At 37.9% G+C, this 23,032-nt stretch overlaps 1 protein-coding gene across 1 annotated transcript in view; it reads left to right on the top strand.

Annotated features, from left to right (window-relative positions):
• LOC144218045 (thrombospondin type-1 domain-containing protein 7B-like) overlaps positions 1–7,783 on the top strand; it is a gene marked incomplete at its 3' end in the record, with an annotated part of 209,523 nt that extends 201,740 nt beyond the window's left edge. The window contains exon 4 of the mRNA XM_077747866.1: positions 7,614–7,783. Within this exon, the coding sequence (XP_077603992.1) occupies positions 7,614–7,783 (170 nt within the window). The remainder of the gene's footprint in view (positions 1–7,613) is intronic.
• Positions 7,784–23,032: the final 15,249 nt, after the last annotated feature.

Genomic DNA, 23,032 nt, shown 5'->3' with positions numbered 1-23,032 from the left:
AAGAATGACTGAAATTGGCATCATAAAGGAGATTAAATAAGAACGTTTACCCAGGGCACAGATGGACATGTGAAGCTTGATTTGACATGCTACCCAATGGCCATCTTGCTTCTACTAACAGTGTGTCTGGTTTTCCAGATAAAGAAGTTTCTGTTTTCGTTCAGTTATAAGAGTAGCGACAGAAAGGGTGGGAAATGAGGTCGCAGTCTGAGTTTGCAAAAGTTTGCCTTCCAGAACAGAACAGCATGCATATCACCTACTGCATCTTCTGAATCTTCTCCCCTTGATCATCTACCACAGCACAAACACCCTGTATCTAATAGGAACTCAGTACCTTTTTTTTAAAATGAATTAATGGATTCATTAAGGATGCTTTCAGTGTTATTGTTGCTGTTAACTGTCTTAATGAAGCAGCTTTTCTGTATCATATGAGGAATAAAGGAGCCCTCAGGAGACTCTGTGTTAGACAAGAAACAATAGTTTCAAATATCTATAAGTGGTTTCAACAGAAGAAGACAGATGCTTTATTGAGTCTATCTTTTACTGGTACATATTGTTTCATGAGTCCCTATTGTGCCACTTTAAGTCCTCTTGGATGGAAGATTTGTTCCCCTGTTAGTGTAAGAAAGTTAACGTACTGCTAAGTGCTGTGCATAGCGATAGAAGTCTATTAATAATACATATGTGGACTTTGGCTAGCAAAGCCATCTGCTGAAGGGCAAAGAGCTTTGCACTTCAGAGTAGCTTTCCGTAATCAATAGTCCCACTGTATTCAATAAAAAATTACTAGAGCATAAAATATATAAAGCTTGATCCGTTCCCTTTATTTTGGTCGTCTGTTCAGCAAAAAAATGACAAGTCAGTTCTTTTCTAAATGCATTTACAACTTTAAAAGGACAACAGACATTATCATAAATTAGTCATGCTGCAGTACACTGATTTTTAATACACGCACATTTAATTTGAATACCTTGCACTAGGGTTTCAATTCCAAGAGTGTTTGCAAATCTATATGTGCTTAGTCAAAACATGACCACTAACTAATACAATTATTCTTTCAATCTGTCAGCATTAAATCGCTTAAGATTCTGTTCCATGTTGCTTTGCTTTAAATCCAGGTCTTTAGAAGGAGAAAAGAAATCCACCCATTAAGCAATTCTAAGTCTTGTGAAAGTGATAAAGCATACATTCTGAAGGGCAGAGGTTGCTATAAAACTCTGATGGTCCTGCCATCCTGTTGCTATTAAAATCACTTCATGTCACATTAATAGGATGGAGGTCCTTTAAAAATAGTTGCTAAATGTGCCTCTTTTTCTAATTTTGGCTTTGCTAATTTTGGGTATCTCTACTCATTGCTTCACAGCAATGAATTCATTCTTTACTCCTTCTGCTACCCCCCCTTCCATTTGAAGAACAATTTAAGTACAGAATTCCTTAAGTTAGACAACATCACTGTCTGGAAGACAAGCTGGTTATCTTGGCAATTGAATTGTAGTGCCTTGAATCACTTTTCCTAGTCCAGAATTTGTCTTCTATATCTCTTAATAGGAATATATGTATTCCTGTCATTAGAAATTTCTTTCTTTGACTTAATCTTGGTTTCTTCTTTTTTTAAGCTGCATTATACTTCTTTAGAATGATAACATATTTAATATTAATATTTTCGTTATTTACTTTATTCCAGTATGGTTAATATACAGTGTTTTATTAGTTTCAAGTGTATAATGTCATGATTCATCAATTCTATACATCACCTAGTGCTTATCACAGCCAGTACAGTAGTAACTTTTAATATATATCATGCGGATATATTTATTGATCATTTCCCAAGAGGAGGCTTAAATTATAAGGACCATATAAGGACATTGGGCAATGAATTTCAGGCATGGGAGAAGAGTTTGGAAAATAGATTCTAGAAGGTAAGTGACGAAAAACTGAATTTCATAGTTATATAAGGTTTCCCTGATTTCTGGGTTCTTGTTCCCTTTTCTGGGCTGTCTTATTTAAGAACTCGGTGCCANAACCAACTTGACAATAAACTATTTGTAAGAAAAAAAAAAAAAAGAGCTCGGTGCCAACATACTGTGGTGCTAATACTTGGGGAAAAAACAATTTGGAATCATTCTTCACTCCTCCCATTCTCTCTCATCTCTATCTAATCCATTATTAGAAGGCTGTCCCTGCCTTAATAGCATATCCTGAATCTGGTCACTTCTTACCACATTCGCATGACTGCCACAGTTGAAGCCATGATCATCCTTCCTAGATGGACAAAGGCCTCCAAATTTGTCTACCTCCTTCACATTCCCTATAGTCTGTTCTTCACTCAATAGCCAGGGTGATCCTTTAAAACTTTAAATCACACTATATTACTGTTCTCCTCAAAACTCTGTGATGATTTCCTAACACATCTAGAATAATACTCACAGTCCTAACTGTAGCCTATTAGGTTACAGGCTAACCTAGGCTAGCCTAGGTTTATAGGCTGCCTCCTGACTACTACTCATTTTCTCTCCCTCTTATCCTAACCCACCTGATGTAGCCACACTGGCTTCTACAGTACCCTAGAGAGTGCCAAGCACTCTGCCTCCCTGAGAACTTCGGATGTGCTCTTCTCTGGCCCTAGAACGCTCCCTGCCCACTCATTCCCTCATGTCCTGCAGGATTCTGATGACTTCCCTGATCATGGCACCAAAATAGCTCTTTCTTCTCCATGTTATCTGATGCCATGTTATGTATGATGCATTTCTTTCTGTCTGACTTAGTAGAAGATAATCTTCTCAGGGTCAGGGGCTTTGTCTTGTCCACTGCTGTACGTTTCTATTGTCTGAAATCTTGTCTGCCACATAGTTGGAGCTCGGGAATTATTTCTTGAAAGAGAGGATGAATAAACATGTAGTTGCAGAAGTGTTTCCTTACTGTTTGAGCAGGCCTCTTTCTTTTTCTAGGGAGTCCTTCTCTTTAGCCCTCCCCCTGCCTTCAGGCTCCCATACATAACTTTATGTTAACTAAAATGCCCTTCAGTTGTTTTCTTTGTGCATTCAGTATCTGAGTTATCAGCACTCGGGTTCTCAGTCTCAGAGGTCAGGTTCCAGAGTGGCTGGTAGTGTCCTCTGTCACTAATCAAGGGGACATTGGAGCTGTTTACGCATGAATGGATCATGACAAGTTTACCTAACATTCAGAATCAGCATGGAGCAAGAGGGAGAATTTGATTTCAGGCCTCTTAAAAAAGTTATCTTCTGTACATTTTAATGGGCATTTTAATTTTAATAATTAGAGATCCTTTAATGGGGCTTATATATTATTTCTCTTTTTTAAACGTATAGCCTGAAAGCAACAATATTTGACCCTATGTGACTCAATTATAAATTGGCTATAAAATATTCTCAAACTTTATTTTTGTCTGAGACTGAAAGAAAAAAATATATATTGGCTGGGTAAAACATTATCAGTTAATTGTCACTGACTATATCTTTGTCACCAACAAAAGGATGCATTTCTTTTTCTTTTTTCTTTTTTTTTTCTTTTTTCTTTCTCTTTACTTTGGTTCAGAACACACTTCCTCAGACCGAGACCAAGACTTACTTGTCCTCGTAATGGCTGGATGGGTAGAGGTAGCTACCTATTGCTCACTGAACTTGTTTTCAATATCCTTGGATTATGTTTCATTGGTTTGCCATTTGCTATTTTAATCGACCTGATATTTCATGAAAAAAAAAAATAAATCTGACTTAGAATCTTGCTCTTCCAATTACTTACGACCTTGGAAGAATTACTTCTTTTTTATTCCAATGATCCTATCTGTAAAAGCAGAAATAATATTTTCCTCAGGGATTGTTAGGACAATTTAATGAGGTAACACACCTATTTGTGTCAGTGGAGTGCCTGGCATGGAGTAGGCATACAGAAGATACTGGTTGTTGTTATTAATACTTGAAGGCTATGTCATGATACTCTAGTAGTCCAAATAAATTAATGCTTTGGCTCTTGTGTTCAGACAGAACGTTTGAAAAAAGCAAATAGATCCTATGCAGTCACATTGCTAAGGGGCTATGAGGATTGACTAATGTCTTTCATCCCATGCCTGTCTACTTGAGGCATTTCCACAATCGATTACAAAATGCTATGTGCCCACAGGAAGTAGGACTCTGGCCTTTGAGACTCCCCATATTTTCCTTCTAAACAGAAGGACAAAATGAGGGTGTGTTAAAAGGCATCAGAATTGGGAGAGAGATGGAGGAAAAGGCCTGCTCTTTGACAGGGACTTCACCATTAAAGAGAGCATGCCGCATGCCAGGCAGTCAGGAAGCCAAATCTTGTCCGGAGGCTGGAGGACCATCACTGTAACAGCCTCTAAAGGAGCAAGTGAGTACCAGTTAGCCAAAAGGACTCCTTTGATTTCTCATTCTGTCAATTCCTGGAGACATTTCCCCAGGTTGATAGAGTTTAGACGTTCAGTTTTCATGATTGCGGAGTGACCTGTGACTAGACATAGATAGTGCTTTTGAAAAAAAAAAAAGTAAAGAGAATCAAGAAGGAGTGTGAAAGACAGATTTTAAAAAGGAATAAAGGAGTCCTTACCTGGTTAGCACTCTCCCTCTGCTGCTGCTTGGTTGGTATTTTCTCTGAGGTGCTAAACAATAGCAATAGTGATAAATGCCTTATATTTCTTTAAAGAATTTGTCATTTGCCAGTGAGTGGAATTTGGGTGTTGTTGGTTAATGAGCGACCAACAGGATTTTTGTTACTTTACATAAAACCATAGTCATTAAACTTTTCTTCTCATTTTTCTCCATAATAACTTCTAAAATTCCTCCATTGCTAATTTTTATAGGGTCATGATAAATTAATTGAAAAAGCTATTCATACAGCATGGCCCATTCCTTTGAAACAAGCAAAAAAAAAAAAATGCTGTGACTTGCTGTAATTATGAACTCTATGTTTCTTTTATGCTCTTTGCTGAACTTTGGTTGCTGGAAATTAGACTATAGTATTCCTGGATCTCTAATGTGAGGATTTGATGAAATCAATGAAATCCTCATTTATAAAATGTTTATGTGTGTGTGTGTGTGTGTGTGTGTGTGTGTGTGTGTGTGGTGTTTTCTGTGGCAGCAAGGACCAAAACTTACATGTAGAAGGACAGAAGCAGAAAGGGAATTAGCATTTATTGAACATCTATTCTATGCCATGTTCAGCATTTGGTATTATGATGCCTATTTTAAAGATGGGAAAACAGAACTGGGCCAAGGTCACATGCCTACTAAGTGGCAAGGCATAGTTCAGTTGAGCTCTAAAGCATGCCTGTTGTCTGTACCACACTGTTCCCTTTTCTGCCTACCTTATTTGTTAACTATATCATAGGAACATTCTACTCAACTGCTGTAGCTGACCCCGTCCTAGCGGCCAGAGAGCTCTTTGGCTCAGGAACCTTTGGAAGAAAAGGATCTGAAGTGAAACCTTGTAAACCATCCATCCCAACAAACCGTTGCTTCATTGCACTTTGCACTGAAATACAGAGCTATCTGCCCTGAGACTCAGAGACATGAGGGACAAGCTTTCTGCTTGAGTGAATGTGGAAAACAGGGTGAGAATTTTTAGTGAGGAGAAGAGGTTTCAGAAGCTTGCCTCTGGAGAAGACCTGCCTTTGGAAATAACCAAACTTTTCTCAGTCTATTACTTCCAGGAACTGGAAACAGATTATTGTCTGTATTGCATGCATAAGCAGGATCTGCGCTGTGCACTCCAAAGTCTTGTCCAGCCTACTAATTTGCCAGCCTGAGAGAACCATGTGAGGCAGAGGGAGAAGAGTTGTATCACAGTGAACTCCTCAGGATTGCCCAAATCCTTTTTCTACAATGGGCTTTTCATAAGACTTCATGGGAGCACCTGGGTGGCTCAGTCGGTTAAGTGTCCAACTTTAGCTCAGGTCATGATCTCACAGTTTATGGGTTTGAGCCCCACGGGACTCTGCACTGATAGCTCAGGGTCTGGAGCCTGCTACAGATTCTCTGTATATGTGTCTCTCTCTGCCCCCTCCCTCTCAAAAATAAATAAACATTAAAAATTTTAATTATAAGACTTCATGATTGTTAGGTCTTCAAGCTTTTTAAAATGATGACATACATTTGTCACTATTAGGTTTCTGGGAGGTTTGCTTTGTTATTTCGATTTCTGTGACTTAACTTCAATTTTACTCTAATCTCTGAAAGGCCAGCGTTTGAGTGACACACACTGGTTTTTATTGTTGTTTTATTTTCCTTTTAAGCAGTCACAATGCTGAGAAATTTTTCCTCAAATCTGAAATGGGACAGCAGTTATAAGAATGTTCTTAGGTTTCGTTTATTGTTCTAGAAGTTAATGAGTCTATTGGTATTTATGTGAATGCTGTAGGGTTCTATTAATGCTGTGGGCTTGAAGAATGTTGTAATAACCCACTGAAGGAAATTCTGTCTGAAATAATTCTCCAGGTCTGAGTGCAGTGCTGTTATGGTTGTTTTGTTTTCTGCAAGTTGTGTTCAGACTCTCTTGTCTTTTCTCTCGATATCTGTATGCGTGCGTGCAGGTGTATGTATATGTGTGTGTCTTTTAGTATGTATCTTAACCAGTTTTAAACCAGGAAGAATATATTCCTAAGTCAGTTTAAATAACAGCATGTCTGCATATATAAAACACTCATTGGTTAAATATAATGGGCACATTGTTAACTCATTTTTAGTATGTATACCTTTATTCCATTGGAGTCAAACAATTGGAAATACTGTCCTATATCAAGAAGGTTGAAAAGTTGGTCATCCCTATCCATTTAAAATCATATAACCCCAAATCCACACATTCACACACCACTCTACTAATTTTACTTTATTTTTTTTAAATAGTTTATTGTCAGATTGGTTTCCATAGAACACCCAGTGCTCATCCCAACAACAGCCCTCTTCCATGCCCATTACCCCTCTTCCCCTCTCCCCCACCCCCATCAGACCTCAGTTTGTTCTCGGCTTTCAAGAGTCTCTCATGGTTTTCCTCCCTTCCTCTCCCCCACTATTTTTCCCCTTCTTCTCCCCCATGGTCCTCCGTTAAGTTCCTCCTAATCCTCCTATACGTGCAAACATATGGTATCTGTCCTTCTCTGCCTGACTTATTTCGCTCAGCATAACACCCTCAAGTTCCACTACCCTACTAATTTTAAAAGGCCAGCTTTTTCACCCAGTCATCTAGAAGTTTGTGAAGTGTTACCCCATGACAAGTTCACCTGCTATGGAACAGGCTCATTGGGTTTCTGCCTCCTTCGTCTGATTCTCCCTCTTTTAGAGCATCAGGGGTGAGGCACATCTCCTGTGTATCCACATTTCCTTTCTTCATTTCTCTCATCCCATACTGCCACCAGGAGAGGCTGCTGTGATTTTTTCCTCCTAGAAAATAAGAAGGATTTATTATTCAAAGCCAATTGACTTTTTAAAAAAGCCAATTGACTTTTTTTAAATCTATAGGTAAAGATTTGGCCCTAGGAAGAGGGATTATTACATGCATATGATGTCGTGACTTAAGGTTTCTTTAGAATCTTATACTTTCCTTCCTTCTTCTTCTTCTTTTAAATAAACCAAACCAAACAGGTATTCCTGGAGGACCTCTGAATGGAAAGAATGCCAAGTCTCTCTTCTCCTCGAGCAGCAGGACCCCTACTGGCATGTGATGGGACCCATTTGTGGAGGTGGGATCCAGACCCGGGAGGTGTACTGTGCCCAGAGCACGCCAGCATCCACCGCACAGAGGGCCAAGGAAGGTAGGCAGCAAGTTCCAGGGACAGATGGTGCAGCTGATTGGCAAGGAAATCAACTCTAAAGTCATCTCTGCATATTCTTCTTGACATAATGGACCCTCAGCACTCACAGATTAAATATTTGTTTTGTTGAGAATTTGTAAACCAGTCCTAGGTTCTGCTACTTATAATAAGTGGCAATAGTTAAACCTAATAGCAATAATAATGTTAGCCTCAAAAGATCATTGTGAAAATTAAATCAGTGCATACGTCTAAGAGCTGTAGCAAAAATGAATTGGTACAAGCTAAGGGGCTGGTAGGCTGGAGTGAGTAACTGGTTATGAATTAGTAGCATTCTTTTTTCTTTATCCTACCAAGAGTGCTGTTTTTGTGAATTTGTGAATGTGGGAGTTTTTACAGGCCTATCACTTTCAGACATCCAGGATCCCTTATTTTACTGGCATATTTTAAATTATGTGAATATGAGTAGAAGAAGGAGACAGAGGAGGAGAGAAAACAACCTTCTCCACTGTAGGCTCTGACAGGCATGCACAACCTCAGCAATAGTCCATTTGTTTTAGAGCTTGAGGCAATGATCACATACAGGGACTGAAAAACCAGCTCAGGTTTATTTCAGTCCATTGATTGAAAAGCTGAAGTGAGCAGGAATGCTTCCGCTCTAGAAGAACGCATGGCATCACAGCCACATTGGAGGACATGGCAGTGTCCTCCACAGAAGTAGTTGAGGTGGGAATGTTTTCTTGAGTGTTCACAGAAATTCCCTACTTGTAGAAGTCAAGATATATGCTTTCTGGGCATGGAAATGCATCCATCTTACCCTATAATGTTTTTCATACCAGGTACATTGTGTGTGTGTGTGTGTGTGTGTGTGTGTGTGTGTGTGTGTGAGAGAGAGAGAGAGACATAGCCTCTCGACATTCTAAAGGCAGCTATGACCATAACCTTGGATAATTTAACTTCTCACTTCCAGATGGATTCTTTACAGAATCATTAGAGTTTGCCTCAATAATTAAAATTACAGAGTCACATTCACAGAGCTAGAATTATTTTAAAAACAGTAAATAAATTTTCTTCTTTATCTAATGTTACTTTTAGAAAGTGACGATTTACACACACTTTGTGTTCCAGGGTAGAACGTGACAATACTTACTTTTGTGACTTTGGAAGAACAGAATTTAGATAAAGAGCTCTAGATTATTCTTTAAAACCTTGGTAATTCTTTGATCCACCTTCTCTTTTCTTGTCATTTAGTGTTGTCTATTGCACTAGGGTTTTCAAGGGTCAGAGAGTGTGTTAAGGACATGATATAACTTACTACTTACCTTGGTGGTCATTAACAAAGGCTTTATTTTGCTTTTGTATAGAAGTGAATGAGAGACATTGCTAAGCTATTACTTTCCTTTCTTATAAATGCCTTAATTTCCTACTGTTATCATTTATAGATATACCTTGAGACCTCTGGCAACATAAGAATTTCTTCTTGGTTCAAGTTAAACACAAGAGAATAACTAAATTGCTATTTATGAGACCAATGAGTGTGTTTGCCCAATGAAAGAGGCCAAATTTAAGTATTGCTAACCTTTTCTGCTAATGCAATCATAAAGGCCAAAATTGGTGACAGTATTTTGCATTTCAGTTTCTGTGAACATCAGCTTTTTTTTTTTTTTAATTTTTGTTAGATTGTAGAGGGAAAAGGAACTTTAATAGCATTGATTTTGGAAACTCTTTTCTCAGTGACATTTACTTTCCCATAGGTTAATTTTTCTTTAAACTCTAGGATACTCTGTTCAGTCTTTGAACTGAAATTGCTTGACTTACCGTCCCTACAAAATCCCACCATCTACTGTGAGTTAGTTGTTCTGCATTTCGATAACCTGATCTTAGGGGAACACAACCCTCGGGGAAATACCAGCAATGAGTAAAAACAAACAAACAAAACCACACCAAAATAAACAACAACTAAAAATCATCAGCCCACAAACCAAGACCCATTTCCACTGATCTCTCATGCAGTAGAATGTAATCAAATCTAGATTACAGAATAAAAAAAAAAAAGCTAATTCTCTCCCACAAGGCCTCCTAGTTTCTTGTGTACACTGGATGCTGAGGCTAAATTCTGACTTTGATGCAGATCTGTTGGTGACTTCTTAGTGATGTCCCATTCCCCATTTGACCTCAATTCATGGTGGTTATAGAAATGACATAGTATCTATGGCATATTTCCCTGGTTCTTTTGTTCATTGTTCATGTGATGTTTTAAATGCAGCCAAAATAGTGCTATAACAATCAATATGAGAAGCATTACCTGTAATAATAGCCAAGCCAATAGAATTGGGAATGAAAATGTAGAAGAATATTTATGATTTTGTTTACCAGTTATTATTGTGGAGAGAATTGTGCTTTTCTTTTATAATTCAGAAATACTAGCAAGAGTGATGCTTATCTGTAAATCTAAAAGTTTGGTTTAGAGAGAGCATTTTCTTCTTGTGCTTTTCTGAAATGAAATTAAAACCACTCAGCCTGCATTCAAGCATTGTTTCTTAAGAGATAAAACATTGAGATAAAGAACACACCTTCAAAATCTAATAAAGACTGGGACATAGTTATTTTTCGTTCATGAAAACATGGCCTAGAGACTGAGATATCAACAAATATGGAGTGAAATGGTACAGAGATAGAATGTATTTATATGGCAAAGAAAAAATACCCCCTCCAAAAAAATTAAGTAAAAATTGGAGAAAGGTATTGGTATGGTCATAGTTGAGAAGAACACTCCCTGAATTTTTTTCTTATTTAAGATTTATTATTTGGCATTAAATGGACACAACTCTTTTAAGAATCGGACATCAGTTGTGTCCTCCACTACAGTAAGATTAAATAGTTCTTGAAAGTCTTATGTATTTATCAATTTGGGTCCAGAGTTGACATAAGGAAGTATATGGTCAGAACAGGGAATTTATCCTAAAATGCCAAGTAGTATGGAACAATTTAGTGTATTTTGGGTCTCAGTAGCAAATGGAGACTTAACTGTTTGAATTGCAGGCTTTAATTTTCAACTGTATAGAATTTTGACAAGCCACATAAATGTTGTTCCAAGCTTCCAGATTGTTATATTGTTTTTAAATATATTGATTAGGTGAGTAAAGAGTAGATGAAAAATCACACTTTTTTTTTCCAAAAAGTAATTTGTTNGAATTATTCTATAGTGTTTTAAGTAATGTTTTATATATATATATATATATATACATACACATATATATATAGGCCATAGGAGAAGTGTGTTTATGGCATTTTCTCTTTCTTCATGCTAAAAGAAAAGCAGAGATAACTGGATGAAATAATCTTCATTAGTTAACAACAGGCTATTTGATGGAAGTTCACATGAGACAAAAAGATAGAAAATAATTTGCCTATAATCATTATACTTTGAAAAAAAAATCCTCAATGTTGGGGTTATGGGTATAGGAGAAAATCAGCATATGTATACTTCAAATATATATGTATATCTCAAATATTCTCTCTAAATATTTTCCCCAAAGGTGTGAAAACCGAGAAAAGTTTAGAAAAATAATATTAGATATTTAAAGGCAATTAGGTGACCAGGAGTCTAAATTGAGATTGATTTTTACCTGTTCTGTTTCATTGCTTGTGTATCTCAGTTTAGTGATTTTTTTTAATCAAGTGTAACAAACTTATCCTACTGTGATTTAGCAAATGTTTATTGAATTACTGTACTTAGCAAAAATATTGAAGAGTTCTTACTTTAGTACTCATGAAATTATCAGGCTGTTCTTGACATTAAAAATGTCTTAATTTGTTTATTAGCTCAAGGTATAATTCACATGATTGAAATAGGAATATGATATTTCCAATTCTGTTACCAGTGATATTTCGGTGTGCCAGAACTGTTGTACTAAGCCCACACCCTTGTCACAACACATCATTTTTTGCCTGATATTATTGTCTTTGTCACTCATTAGTCTATAAAGCCCTTGAAGGCCATTCTTAGGGTCCCACTTTGTATTCCCAAGTGCCAGGGCCCGTCATGTAAATGGAAAATTGCAAATGTATGTGGAATTCAAAATGAAAAGTTCATCAAGTGAGAGAGTGATATATTAAGTTTTGTTGGATTATTTTTGCTTTATGAAAAACACTGATTTACTGTTAAAACCAAAATGATCTATTGTATGGATGTCAGCATTCCTTGTTAAGTCCAGAGAGCCTGGAATGGAATCAGATAAAATGTAAGATCTGAGGATTATGAAGTGATGGAAATGGTCTGTGGGGAAAGATTGAGGAAGAAAGCAAAGGAGAAAAAAAGGAGGGTCACTGGGTCCAGGAGATCAGCTTGGACTGAAACTGAGTGGCTTCACTGAGTGATGTTGACCCATGGCACTACGTGGTTGATTTCTGAATAATTTCCAGAGTTAAATATATTCCTTTTTTTCTCCAGAGAAAAGAGATTATGTAAAGCATAAATGATCTTAAATTATTTATGTCCATCAGTTTTAACTGATCAAAATAAGTTTTGATTTTTAACAATCTAGGAGGGGAAGTGAGACAGTTAAAAAATAAGTGCAGATGTGACATAAGGATCTTAAGAGAGAATGAACATTTTAGGGAAGGAAAGATTAAACCAGCAGCATGTGGAGGATATAGGGTAGGTTCACAAAGAAGAAAGCTTTTACATGGTGTTTAGACAGGTGCTCAGGCCAAGGGTACAGAATCCTAAGTGAATGAAACACAGTTGGAATAAAAGTACAGAAGTATAAAGTCACAGAACATACTTAGCAAAACTAGTAATTAACTTGGGTCTGAATGTGGAGTAGCTGAAGGTAATCACTGTGGGTTTAGGGTAGCCAGGTAGGATTCTAGACTACGTGGTATTAGGCCTTATGATAATCATATGATGATATGGTAGGAGTTACACTATTACCTTCTTTATCCTTGTCCAACACCTTGGGCTCCAATAACTTTAACTTTCTAGGCCTTGGGAAGCAGGCTCTGACTGACCAGTGACCTATAGTCTCCCACTCTACCACCTCCCCCTCCAACACAAACTTACTCTCTGGCTCTGGCCATCACCTGGATTACTGCTCCCTCTTAGACATTGCTCTTTCTGGGAACCTTTAAAGACCACATAGGGTCTCTGGTCTTCAGTAGTCAAAATACTGTATTTCTCACCTCACTGTAGTTGCTTGTGTGTGTGCACTATTAAGCAGGCCTCTACACAAGGTCAGGGACCCTATCTGTTGTCCACTGTTATTTGCCCAGCACTCAGCACCATCTCTGGCACTTAAAAGACACTTGGAATTGAATTCAAGATTTGCCTCTTCATATATTCCTTTACCACCTTCTTCTTTCTTTCTCTTGGTTGATGCTCTATAAGCATTGTGGCTGCTAGTCCACTTTCAGACCTGGATAAGATGCCACATCATGATGTGTGGACTCTGGTTTCCTGAGGAGCAGCTGAAGCACTAGGTGTTGCAACCTGGCAGTGGCGCAGATTTTGCTCCTAAAGGGGTGAACCTCCACCAAAAGGAAACAGGATTTAGGAGAGAGCCTGGCTATCTCCATGCACCTGTATATTATTCGAGTATATTCTTGCAATCCTTCCAGAGAAATTCTCTTTTCCAAATACAGAACCCGCTCTATATCTTTGGGGTTTAATACAAAATGGTAGCTACCACAACAACACATCACATAGCATTTCTTCATATTTTCCTAGCTTTGCGCCTCCCGCTTTCTCTCACTGCCTCCTGACCTTGCACATCCCAGATGAAGTAGTAATGCCTGAATTCTCATTGCAGCCTCTGCTTTCTAGAGACTCAGCCACAGCCAAACAATGAGTATGTGTCCAAAGAAAGAATGAAAGGCACTGTTTCTAGGGATTTACTATACTCATCTACATGAGACCTGGTACAAGTCTGAAGTACGGTGAGGGCTGTAAACAACTCTTTTCACTTTTCATATTCTTCTCTCTTCTCTGCCAATCTCATTTTTCTTCCTCTTCTTTTATATATTTTCTCTCTTCCTCATCATCTATTTTTGTTTGTTTCTTCCCCTTTCTCATCTTTTCCTCTTCTTTTCATTTTGCATAAATCTTGAGAGCAGGAAGAGTTTTAGAAACTGTAGTAGACCTCACAGCAGTGAGCACATTGCCTGGCCAAAGGCAGATAAGAAAGAGCTCAGTGGTTATTTCTTAAACAAATGAACAAACCCCCTGCATATAGTCGTACCATTCAGTTTTAGGCATGTCTTTTCACTTCGGAACAACTCTTCCCTTTATTTCAATTGTTCACAGACACCTGCACTTCATTAATGAACAGTTAGATTCCCCTTTTCAGGGCAGAAGATTGTATTTAGAAAAACATGCTGAGACTAGTGCATTTACAATCTTTAGTTGGGTGTCTTACTAAACTTCATTTTGTCAGCTGGATTAGATTTTTCTCGAACACCAAGCCAAGAGGTAATGAGGTTCCTCTTGGCAGCGCAATTTCTGAAACAAGGTTACTCCTTCCAAATCTATTTCTCCAGCCTTGTTGAATATGTGAATGCCCTGGCAAGTAGGATATAGAAGAACCATCTGTTTATTGTCCAACTGTTCCTGCAGGAAAGTTTCACAGTTTCTTCAACTTAGTCTAGTATTTAGCATTTTTCCATGCTCTACTTTGAACTTCTCATCAGGTTCTGTCCTCAAGAGAGGTGTCGCCTACTAAGACCTCTGTGTGCTTAAGATTGGTTAAATTACTCCTTATGTCTTCTGACCATTATCTCAGGTACACTGAGAGGGGTGGAGAGCCAATCCCTACATCAGTGAAAAAGCTGGAAAACCAGATGAATTGCAGTGCTGCTTCTCATTCAAACATTCTGTGTGTCTCCATGTGGAATATATAATCACAATTCATTTTATTCTTTTAAGAACTGCTTTTCTAACACTTTCATTCTATTTCTGATGGTTGGTGAAAGGTATCCAAAGTGTCCCAATTCTTTCTAGATTCAGGACTCAATACTGAGCCCAGCTAGTTCTCTGTAAGTAATATGTAGCATTTTAAATTCAGTTTTCCCCAGATTGGACCCTTCATTATCCGGCTCAATCCCATATGAGACTCTTTTCCAGTGTTCCAGAATTAGGAAATGGTCTGTTCCTGCCAAGTGCTTATGCTAGAAACCTGGGCAGCATCCATGGTATTTTACTGTCACTCGCCTCTTTGCCCACATTCAATCTAGCACCACATTCTGTTAATTCTATTTCCAAATATATACTTTATTTGTTTATTCTATTTATTTCATCTATTTCCTTTTCTAGTGTTATTTCCACATGAACTGCTATCATAGTTTCCCAGCTGATTTCCCTCCTACTCTTACCCCTTCTGCATTGTGGGAGGTGTTTAATGTGGCTCAGCATGTGGGCTCTACAAACACACTACCTCTATCCAAATTCTTACTCTCTCACTTATAAACTGTGTAATCTTGGGCAAGTTCATTCCTTTACCTTTAAATTCATCTTCTATTAAATAGAAATAGTAATTCCTAGTTCATCAAATGAACACATACATATGCACACTTAGACTGCTTAGAACAGAACCTTATACGATAAACACTTAATAACTATTAGCTGTGATTATATTTCTTTTCCATACTCCTGCCAAGACAACCTTATAGGAATGCTTATCTGAGTGTATCATTCCCATGAAAAATGACTTCAGTGACTTTTTCTAAATTAACACTTCTCAATATCACTCACAGAGCCATGTGTGATCTGGCCCTTGACTACTTCTGCAGCCTCAGCCAACACCACTGCCCCTTCCACTCATTCTATTTCAGTCACACTCTGTAGCCTTAGGTGAGTTTAGTTAACCTTTCTGTGAATGAGTTTCCATCTTGTGGCTAAAAGCTATCATTGCATCATCTAGACAGCAGAGAACACGAGAAGCACAGACCTAGAACTTAAACATCCTGATTCATAACTGAGATACTTCGGCACTCCACTAAAAAAACTAGTCATTGTCCCTGTCACAGTGTAAAGAAGGACAGAGAGATTAGAGGTCCTTGGAAAGTGACACTGGCTGAGCAGCCATTTTCTAGCAACAGTTGTATGCTTGGGAGGGAAATGCCAGGCTTTGAGGGGCAGCTAACTATCTCTGGCACAGGCATTATTTCCTATTAATTGCACCCCTATATTATTCTTATTGGTGCAGTGACAAATTACAACAAATGTAATGAATTAAAACAACACAGATTTATTATCTCACAGTTTGGGGGATCAGAAGTGTGGAGTCTCACGGGGCTAAAATCAAGGTGTCAGTGAGGTTGTGCTCCTTCCGGAAGGAGAATCCTTTTCTTGTTTTTCCCAGTTGATGGGGCTTATGTTTCTTCTTGGCTTATGACTCCTTCCTCTATCATCAAAGCTAGCAATGTAGTATCTTCAAATGTCTTTCTGACCATAACTCTTATGCTTCCTTCTTCCATTTATAAGGACCCTTGTCATTACATTGAATGTACATTGATAATCTGGGATAATCTTCTCATCTCAAGGTCAGCTGATAAGCAATCCCAGTTCCATAAGACCTTAACCACCCTTTGCCATGTAACCTAACACTCAAAGGTATTAGACAGTAAGATTTAGACACATTTGGGTGGTCATTATTCTGCCTACCAAGTCCCTTCCCACTTCTTCTGAGAAATAAATAATGCTTGGGTTTTATTAAAATTAAACAAGAGGTACTTGTTGTGAATATATGGATTATGTGATGTGATGTAAAGGGGTTAAGAGGTCCAGTTAGCTTAGTTAAGAGCAAACTTAGTTCTAAAGTGGGGATTGCCGTGTTTGGGCACCAGCACCCCCATTTCCTGGCCATGTGATGTTGGACAAGTCATGTAGCCTCCTTAAGAGTCCACTTTTCTCATCTGTAACATGGAGATAGCAACAGACTTGTCAGAATTAAATGAGATGATCTACATTTTTTTGTTTTTGTTTTTTTCTTAAATACTTTATTGTCAAGTTGGTTTCCATATAACACCCAATGCTCATCCCAAGTGCCCTCCTCCATGCCCATTACCCCCTTCCCCTCCCCCCACCCCATCCGCCCTCAGTATGTTCTCAGCATTCAAGAGTCTCTCATGGTTTGCCTCCCTCCCTCTCCCCAACTATTTCCCCCTTCTTCCTCATGGTCCTCCGTTAGCCTCCTCCTAATCCACCTATACATGCAAACATGTTATCTGTCCTTCTCTGCCTGACTTACTTCACTCAGCATAATACCCTCAAGTTCTATCCATGTTGCTACACATGGTCAGATTTCATTCTTTCCCATTGCCATGTAGTATTCCATTGTATAGATAAACCACATCTTCTTGATCCATTTGTCAGTTGATGGACTCTTAGGATCTTCCATGTTTTGGCTATTGTTGAGAGTGCTGCTATGAACATTGGGGTACATGTGCCCCTATGCATCAGCGCTCCTATATCCCTTAGGTAAATTCTTAGCAGTGCTATTGCTGGGTCATGGGGGAGTTCTATTGTTAATTTTTTGAGGAACCTCCACACTGTTTTCCAGACGGGCTGTACCAGTTTACATTCCCACCAACAGTGTAGGAGAGTGCCTGTTTCTCCACAACCTCGCCAGCATCTATAGTCTCCTGATTTGTTCATTTTAGCCACTCTGACTGGCATGAGGTGGTATCTCAGTATGGTTTTGATTTGTATTTCCCTGATGATGAGGGACACTGAGCATTGTTTTATGTGTCTGTTGGCCATCAGGATGTCCTCTTACTTATCCAAAGAGATGATCTATATCTTTGAAGATAGAAGGAGAAATGATTAAAGCACTGTCCCTGATACATAGTAAGCATTCAGGAAGCACCAGGTGTTGGTTTTTTTCCATTTTAGATACTTAAAGCTTTGCTTTTTTGTGCATTAACACATTTACTGAGGCTCTGCCATAGGCTAGACACTGTATCAAATATTAGAGTTAGAGGGATGAACAAATCTACCTGAAATATTAGAAAGTCAAAGCCAATTAGGAGAACCATAAAAACAAATTATGTGGACTTAATATAATGAGTGTTATATTACACGTGTGTAAAAAGCATTTTTAAAGTGCAAGGGGGCACGTGAGTGGCTCAGTCCTCAGTTGGCTGAATATCCAACTTTAGTTCAGGTCATGATCTCATGGTTTATTTCGAGCCCTGCATAGGCTCTGTGTTGACAGCTTATAGACTGGAGCCTGCTTCAGATTCTGTGTCTCTCTCTCTCTCTCTCTCTCTCTCTCTCTCTCTCTGCCCCTCCCCCACTCGCACTCTCTCTCTCTCTCTCTCTCTCTCTCTCTGAAAAATAAGTAAACATTAAAGTGCAAGATTAAAGGGGTACCTGGGTGGCTCAGTTGGTTAAAAGCATCCAACTCTTGATTTTAGTTCAGATGATGATCTCACAGATTGTGAATTCGAGACCCACAGTGGGCTCTGTGCTGGCAGGGTGGAGCCTGCCTGGGATTATCTCTCTCCTTCTCTCTCTGACACTTCCTCTCTCATACACACAGACTTTTTCACCGCTCAAAAAAATAAATACACATTATTTTTTTAAAAAATAGTATGATGTGAGATTAAAAAGCAAATAACCTACAAGAGGAACAGAGTATGCCCTTTAAAGTTTCTGTTGAAATGCAGACACTTCAGCTTCCTCATTTGTAAAATGAGAAAGTTAGAATATGATCCAAGGGCAGAGTCTCTTTCAGTAATGGGATTATGTGGTCTGTTCTCTCTGGGAACGATAAGCTGAATAGCCAATAGGCATGACCCAGGCACTGGACTGGACACTTTACTGTCCTGCATCTAGTATGACATATGTGTGAGGGATCACTCCTTAAGCTTCATTGCAGTTAATACCTACTTGAGCTTAGTCAGTCACTGGGAACACACTACTCTGAGTTCTTTATGATTGCTTTCAGAATTGACTGCTCATAGATCTGGTACTACACTACAAATTTGAAATCCCACTCAAAGTATCCCAGTTGATTTTAATGCAAGCAGTCCACAGACCACGACTTAAGTATTCTATTGCAGTAGTGTTTGACACAGAAAAAATGGAAGATGTGAGACTTTTGGAATGGTATAATAGAACCTGTGACAAAAGTTTTGATTTTTCAAAATATTTCCCAAGATTGTTCAATTACTTAATTGAAATGGTCAGTTATAAAGTGGACTCTCCAGGATTTCTTAGTATACACAGAGAGAATTGAAAGACAAACAGGTCTACAAGTATTGCACAAAGCCATTGTAGGAAGACCTATTTGTAAGCTCAAATATGAATAACTTCCATATAAACCTATCAAGAACTGTAAAGGATCTCACATATTACCCTACTTGCTAGCTAACATGTTAATCTGCAATCATTTCATAGATACTGGCAAAAGACATGAGATCCCTGATCAGAGACAAAGGGCAGTATGTTACCCACAGCAATGTCAGTAGCCAGAGTATTGCCATTCATATTTATTTCTTGAGCCCCAGTTCCCACAGTGCAACACAATAGCAGGCCACATGACACCTGCACACATAGTAACTTCTGTGACAGGAAAGACATACAGAGTGTTAGAAAACCCTTGCCCCAGAGGATGACATTATTTTCTTCCAAGGCTATTTTCTATATAAAAATCCTTGAAAAGATGGTCTGAAACAGTCAGTATCTTTAATTACAAGATATGCAAAAGTAGGACAGATCCATGGAGGAATTGTCTCCCAGCAACAACACACATGTATGTACACACACACACATGTGCACACACACACACACATTCACACTAGTTCATATATCTCTTTCCATTAAAATGTAACTAAAATAATTGTATATAGTGAGTGATATGCTACCTTTCCAGTGATAATCAGGAGCTAACATCTCTACTACATGAAACAATAAAATTCCCCATGCCCTCCAAAATCTTTGATTATCTAAGACTAACCTCACATTTTGATATCCTATATTGTGGTATTAATTCATAGAAAGAAATATTATAGCCAAAAAATAAAAACAGCTACTACTTTTATTTAGAAAATCACCTCCCTGTTTAGAAAATTATAGCACCCACACTCTTGGGAAATATGTTCCATTTCACTGAATCAAACAGATATTATAGAAATATTGATGTGTAGCTTTATCCAACAAGCTATGAGAAGAATTCATTAAGGATAGAGAAATAAATATGTAACAGATTGGCTTCTCCTGCAGCAGTTTTTTGAGATATAAAAATGTTAAAATGATTCTGCCCCAGTTGTTGGCTGTCGAGCTAATATTCTAGGAATTAGACTTCAGAGAATGTAACATTTATATCTGTAAGTTGCCTTCCATTAATCTCAAAGTAACAAATTTTTGGGGGAGATATCATCATAGGAACTTTGAAATGTATGCAAAATGGAGATAATAGTTATTACATTTTGGTAAAGTGAAAATATACGGAAAGAAATATTGAAAGGAGAATTAAGTAAACAGGAGTCTGATTCGATTTGTACCATTGGTGATGATACTTAACCTTGGGCCAGATGAGTTACCCAGTTTTGACTTCAATCTATCCCTTTATGAAGTAGGGATAATAGAATGCATTTATTCTTATCTCATAAGTATATTCAATACTAGTGGAAAATATAAATGTAAAAATTAGTTACATTCAGAAGAAAACTTTTTTTCTTTTCTTTCTTTTTTTTTAATTGTCTTTTTCTTGTGTCTATAATGTCTCCTTTTCACTGAAATAGACTTGATACTACAAAACATTATTTTCCCTAAATTTAATACCTGCAGTTTTCTTTTGGCTAGTTAGGTTGGCCAGACTCCTTTAGTATTTTTTAGACTGGATAAAGCTTGTAAGCATGTCTATCACTTTTTAAGACTGACAATTTCATTAAAATAACTTATGTAAGGGGGCACCTGGGTAGCTCAGTGGGTTGGTTAAATGTCTCTTGATTTTGAATCAGGTCATGATCTCACAGTTCATGAGTTCAACCTCATGTCGGGCTCTGTGCTGGTAGGGTGAAGCCTGCTTGGGATTCTCTCTCTCCTTCTCTCTCTGCCCCCTCCCCCAAATAATAAATACACTTAATAAAATAACTTATGTAATTACTTGTTGATTTAATAGGAACGTTCTACATTTATCTCTTTGGGTGATGAGAAACTATTGTTTGAAACAAATAAAAACAAGAAGTGGAATTTTGGAACTTAGAGGACGTTTCAGCATCATTTGAGCAATAATTATAAACAAACCTGGTGACCTGAATTACTTGTTAAACATATTCCTTCCTGGGCTCCTCCTCTAGAGCTTTTCATCCAGTGGGCCTAGTGTGGGCATGGAAATTTGTAAAACTTTAAATATAAATATAAATAAATAAATAGGGAATTCTGATCAATAATCAAGGTTAGGGAATATTGACATAATTTAATATATTTATTATAAAATATGCAAATTGAGACCCTCAGTAGTTGAAACTTGCTGAGTCCTCACAGTCCATCAGTGCAGGCTTTAGACTTCTAAAGCCTTTGGTCAGTTCTCCATGCACATAACCCTTGTCTAAAAGTTAATGTGCTTATAAAACATGTGCCTTCACCCTGATTCCGCCCCCCGCCCCTGATTATTTACCCACTAGTGTAACATTTTCTTTCCTGCTAAATTTGGCATCTACTCAAGTTCCAGGGCTGGAAAGAAGCCCCAGGAATCAGAGAGCTTCTATGAGAACTTGTTTGCAATGATAATAATTTTAGATGTCACAGCTCCATGTGGAGTTTGCAGCTTTAACATCAGAGCTTTTAACGACTTGCTAACTCAGATTGTTTTTAGTTAGGATTTTATGGCTGTTTCCTGGTTATTCTAGTCTTATATAAGCTACATGGCTTTTCTTTATGACCTTGCAGAAAACCTCTATGGTAATAATACTATGTCAAAGATCTTTGAAAATCTGTAACCTGTTACAAAGATGAAGGTGAGTTTTGCTCTTAACTCCATTTTCAAATGGTTTGAGGTGGACTTAAGGCTTAAAAGATACGGCAAGTATATAGCAGGCATCAGTCTGCTAACTCTCTTCTTAACTCTGAAGCTCAATTTATTAAACACTTTCTCCTGATTTTTCTTTTATCCTTAGAGTGGGAAACATTCTTTACAGTACAAATTAGACCCCATTGTCACTGGTCAACTTGTTTTGCTTTTCTTTTTATATGATGTAGAAGACTTCTTAGAGTAGCTTTATTTTTCAGTCCACTCCTTCCCCAAACCCACCTTTTTTAAAAGAAGCCATGCACATATTTGTCTTTAAGAGTGTTTCTTTTTAATTGGAATATAATGAAATGGACCTTTTCTATTGGTAAGATCAGGAAACTTGCTTGTTTGTGCTCAAATAACATAGCATCAAGACATTTACTAACTGACCAAAATTAAGTGACTGTATCTCAGGTCCAGACTAACCTTCTGTTCTCTTCTTTATGTAGGTTAAGGCTGGAAGTCAAAATCTAACATTAGCAGTGTTGTTGTGACCATTTCTCTTATATTAACTAACTGAGGTAGTAGAATCATCATGTCAATATAAGTTGAAAGGATGTTGGGGAAGGTCATAGAGAAGACGTGACCCCTGGTTGACCTGTGAGTTGGATCTTTGCAGTTGGAGGCCTTTCACCCCATTCCTTCTCCTTGGACTGTGGGTTTTGCTTGTCATCCTCACTCATAGAACATGCCCCAAGGACCCAGCCTTGAGACTGTGATGTGATGTTGAGAATGCCTGGACAATATACATGACTGAACTCAGTTAAGGCCTCTACATAAACTTTTAAGATTTGGCCGAGAGGAGCTTACAAACCAACAAAGAGGCTGGATTGGTTTTCTGGTACAAACTTCTTGACAGAGTGGTTTCTTCTTGAAGCATAGTGTGGTTTCAGATTGCATGCTAGAGATAACTAATTCATTACTCAGTAAAGTTCCAATTATTACATAGACTTCTCTTATATTCACTTGCTTCTTGCTAATTTCCATCTGTTTCTCCCAGTTCTGCACTTAGGAGCTGCATAAAATTAATCTATTTTTCATAGAAAAAACCCTTCAAAAATTTAAACATAGCCACACTATACTCTTGACATTTTTCTCTCTACACCAAACACTCCCAGTCTTCAACATTTGCCTCATGGTCCATATTTTCATATTCTTTCATCATAAAGGATGCATAATGAACTCTAATAATTTCATAATGAAGTGTGATTTCCTTTTTTTTTTTTTTTTTTTTTTT

Source organism: Crocuta crocuta, unplaced genomic scaffold, assembly GCF_008692635.1.
Source record: "Crocuta crocuta isolate KB4526 unplaced genomic scaffold, BGI_CrCroc_1.0 scaffold427, whole genome shotgun sequence".
In the NCBI taxonomy this organism is placed as follows: Eukaryota; Metazoa; Chordata; class Mammalia; order Carnivora; family Hyaenidae; genus Crocuta; species Crocuta crocuta.
This window is presented reverse-complemented; position numbering and strand designations above follow the sequence as displayed.